This window comes from Neophocaena asiaeorientalis, unplaced genomic scaffold (genome assembly GCF_003031525.2).
Source record: "Neophocaena asiaeorientalis asiaeorientalis breed wild unplaced genomic scaffold, Neophocaena_asiaeorientalis_V1.1 scaffold282, whole genome shotgun sequence".
Classification (NCBI taxonomy): Eukaryota; Metazoa; Chordata; class Mammalia; order Artiodactyla; family Phocoenidae; genus Neophocaena; species Neophocaena asiaeorientalis.
Window position 1 is genome coordinate 174,841 of NW_020172595.1, and position 4,191 is coordinate 179,031.

Below are 4,191 nucleotides of genomic sequence, written 5' to 3' on the forward strand. Positions count from 1 at the left end.
AAAAAAAAAAAAAAAAAAAAAAAGCAAATAAAATCCTCCATGATGCTCATGCTGCTGGTCCAAGGACCACACTTTGCTAAAACTCCTCACAACAAAGGAATTGGACACTTTCTTAGAATCTATTGAACAGAATCATACTTGCATCCCTGAGTCCTCTCAGAGGCTCAGCCTCTGTGTAGTTGACTGGAGGCTGTGGAGGAAGACAGAGCATGCTCAGAATGCAGTGTCTTGACTGAAACGCCCCCTAGCCTCATCGTTTGGGTATTAACAGACTTATGACGCCTATGGTTCAACAAAGATGTGGGTGGCCTGAGCCAAGTACTGAGGAAGTTCACTGAGAGAAACCTTGGATACGGCAGAGAAACCAGTTCTTATCCTTTGGGGCTCACAGACAGGCTGTGAACCAGCAAATGGAGCAAAGGGGGATGTGTATATGACAGGAAGCCCCGCGGCCAGACCAAGACTGGGCAGCGATGCCTACGCCCACCTGCCTGCCCATGGGTTCCCACGGGACAGCTGAGACCTGAGGTCGGGCAGGCGTTGCTTGGTGACACCTAGAGATAAGATGAAGGGTGCATCAGATCAACGTCACAGCTGGTACAAAGCCTGGAAACTAGGAACATCACGGCACATGAGAGGATTTTGTGCAGAATCCTCTGAGTGGGGGAGATAGTCTTGCGATGGGGGTGGAGAGGTAGGAAGAGATAGGGGTGGAGAGCTCAGGAAGCCAGGGATTTCTCCAGGGGATAAAGAGGGTTGCTGCACAGCTTTAAGCTGAGACTGACACCATCAGATGTGCATCTAAAGGCTCATTCTGGCTTCCTGTGAAGAACAGATGGAGGAGGGAGGCAGAGAGACCCATGGGGAGGTGACAACCCAGGTGACAGGTAAGGGCGGCCCAGACAGGGACGGTGGGGCTGCAGGTGTGAGGAGTGAGGAGACACAGGAGGAACTTGGGAGAGAGAATTGGACGCTCTGAGTCTGATGGCAGCTGGGGATAGGAACAGATCCAGGAAGACTCCAGGTTTCTGACTGGAGAAGTGGGGCAGGGGTTCTGAGCTGTTTGGGAGGCAAGACATTAGCCAAAGTCAGTAAGATGCCAACGAGACCCCAGTGGAGGGAGGCCCAGAGCACAGTGGCCATGTGAGCCTGTGTCCTAGAAGGGGTGCTGGTAGGTAGGGGGTGAGGGCAGGACGGATGAGGGTAAGGTGACAGGAAGGCTGATATAGGGACCAGAAAGAATAAGAGTTAGAGCCACTGTGGACACATCCTGTTCCTTATTATTTTAATTTTGTAATACACCACTTTATATGCTGAACTGAGGACTGAGGAGACCTCATCTGTCTTTTATGTCTCTGTCCAGATCCAGACTACAAAGCCATGACCACCAGAGCCCCGTCCACTGCGCCCCCCGAGCCGCCCGTCAAGCCACACCTCGGGGAGCTGGCAGTGACAGGCGCCACCCCCGAATCCCTGAGCCTCTCCTGGACCATCCCCGAGGGCCAGTTTGACCACTTCCTGATCCAGTACAAGAATGGGGACGGGCAGCCCAAGGCAGTGAGGGTGCCAGGGCACCAGGACGGGGTCACCATCTCGGGCCTGGAGCCAGACAACAAGTACAAGATGAACCTGTACGGCTTCCATGACAGCCAGCGCGTGGGCCCCGTCTCTGTCATCGGGGTGACAAGTGAGTGGATGGTGGAAGCCCCAGGGTGGGACCTCGTGGGAGGATCACCCTCTCTCAGGTGATGGGTGAGTGGGGTGCAGGACGCCCCTCTACTCGAGGCTGAGCCATGGTGCCCTGTGTGCCTCCTCCAGGCTCCCTGAGGACCAGTGTGTCCCCCTGGGCAGAGAAGGGCCTCTGTGAGCCATGCTGGTGGCTGTCCTGGTCCCCCACAGCTGACCCCGGAGGCTCCAGGCATGTTTATGAGATGTCAGCTAAGCAGGACCACCCAGCCCCAAGGACGGGCTTCTCTGAACTGACTTCAGGGCCCGGAGCTGGGGCCAAGCCTTTGGGGGGAGACCCAAGGACATCATCTGGGACCCTGCCTCACCCTCTCTGTGTCTCTCCTTCTCAGCTACAGAGGAAGACACCCCCAGCTCCACAGAACCCAGCACAGAGGCCTCGGAGGCCCCCGAGGAGCCCCTCCTGGGGGAGCTGACGGTGACAGGATCCTCCCCGGACTCGCTGAGCCTCTCCTGGACCGTCCCCCAGGGCCACTTCGACTCCTTCACCGTCCAGTACAAGGGCAGGGACGGGCCCCAGGTGGTGCGTGTCGGGGGCGAGGAGAGTGAGGTGACCGCTGGGGGCCTGGAGCCCGGGCGCAAGTACAAGATGCACCTGTACGGCCTGCACGGGGGGCGGCGTGTGGGCCCCGTGTCCACCGTGGGCATGACCGGTGAGTGAGGGGGCAGCCCTGACTCCCAGGTTTCCCTCTGTTGCTCTCTTGTTTTTCCCTTTGCATCTCAGCACTCCTCACAGATGGGCCTCTGGGTCCCTTTCTTTTCTCACGTGGTGCTGACGATCCCGCCTCATCCTTGAATTGAGTGACGGCTGATGGACAGTGTGTCCAGGGTCAGCTGGGCAAGTAGCCTGTACCTCATGCGTTTCAGCTTTCTTCCTGTCCTCTTGATCTGGCAGCTCAAACTTGCTCAATTGTTCATGTGTGGCTTCCTCAGTCTCCCTAACCAAGCATTTTAGTGGCTCGGAGCGTGGCTACAGAATCAGATTCTCGGGCTTCCCTGGTGGTGCAGTGGTTGAGAGTCCGCCTGCCGATGCGGGGGACACGGGTTCGTGCCCCGGTCTGGGAAGATCCCACATGCTGCAGAGTGGCTGGGCCTGTGGGCCATGGCCGCTGAGCCTGTGCATCCGGAGCCTGTGCTCTGCAATGGAAGAGGCCACAACAGTGAGAGGCCCGTAAAAAAACAAAAACAGAATCAGATTCTCTAGGTTTGAATCCTGCTCTAAGGCACTGTGTGATTTTCAAATGTTTCTTAACCTCTCTGTGCCGCAGATGCCTGTCACATGAGGGTTGTAAGGATAAAAGCATCTACTTCCTCTGTTGTGTGAGGATTAAGTGTACTGTTTGTGAACTGCTTACAGCAATGCCTGGGACGTGTTAAGCAGTTAGAAGAGTTTGCTACAAATGTTCATTTCATAGCCAGGGAACAGCCCTCCCTCTCTGGCCCAGGGTCCTGCCATTGACCACAGCCCCCTCTGCTCTGTTCCAGCCTCCCTGAACACAGAGCCCCCCGTGGCACCCCGCCTGGGGGAGCTGGCTGTGGCAGCCGTGACCTCAGACACAATGCACCTGTCCTGGACAGTGGACCAGGGCCCCTTCGACTCCTTCCTGGTCCGATACAAGGATGTGCAGGGGCAGCCCCAGGCAGTGCCCGTGGGTGGACACCTCCGAGAGGTCTCGGTTTCGGGTCTGGCCCCGGGCCACAAGTACAAGTTCCTACTCTTCGGACTCCAGGATGAGAAACAACACGGTCCAGTCTCTGCAGACGCAAAGACCCGTGAGTGAGGGCTGGAGGCCGCCTTTAACCCTGGAGCCCTCGACCATCCTCCACTCCCTTGTGGAATTTCACGTTTCTGTGCTCCACACTCCAGACCCATTTATTTACTGGGTCCAGTGAAATCCAGGTCCTGAGTACCCCCGTTACCCCCTCATTCCCATCCTACTCCTCCTACATCCCGAGGGACACGTGCTTTCTTGCTTGGCTCCTCTTTTATCCCTACTCCTCTGCCTTCCCTCTTCCTGACATGTGACCTGGTCACCCCCTCCCAGCACCCAGAACCAGCTCCCAGAGCCCTAGCGCCCCGAGGAGGCTCTGTCGGCTTCATTTCTGTCACGTTCCATGCACCTCTCTCTTTTCCAGTCCCAGACACTAAACCTTCTCTCCGCCTGGGGGAGCTGACAGTGACGGACGTGACCCCAGACTCCATGGGCCTCTCCTGGACGGTCCCCGAGGGCGAATTTGACTCCTTCGTGCTTCAGTACAAGGACAGGGACGGGCAGCCCCACGTGGTGCCTGTGGCCTCAGACCAGCGCGAGATCACCATCCCCGGCCTGGAGCCCAATAGCAAATACAAGTTTCTGCTCTATGGGCTGGGAGGCAGGAGACGACTGGGCCCCATCTCTGCTGAAGGCAGCACGGGTGAGCCCTGGCCCTGCCTCCACCCCACTC

The 4,191-nt window shown here is 57.3% G+C and overlaps 1 protein-coding gene across 2 annotated transcripts in view; it reads left to right on the forward strand.

Annotated features, from left to right (window-relative positions):
• TNXB (tenascin XB) overlaps positions 1-4,191 on the forward strand; it is a 56,059-nt gene that overhangs the window by 45,035 nt on the left and 6,833 nt on the right. For both annotated transcript variants that reach the window (XM_024738634.1, XM_024738635.1), the window contains 4 exons: positions 1,364-1,687; positions 2,079-2,399; positions 3,232-3,519; positions 3,883-4,161. In XM_024738634.1, coding sequence (XP_024594402.1) covers positions 1,364-1,687; positions 2,079-2,399; positions 3,232-3,519; positions 3,883-4,161 — 1,212 coding nt within the window. The remainder of the gene's footprint in view (positions 1-1,363; positions 1,688-2,078; positions 2,400-3,231; positions 3,520-3,882; positions 4,162-4,191) is intronic.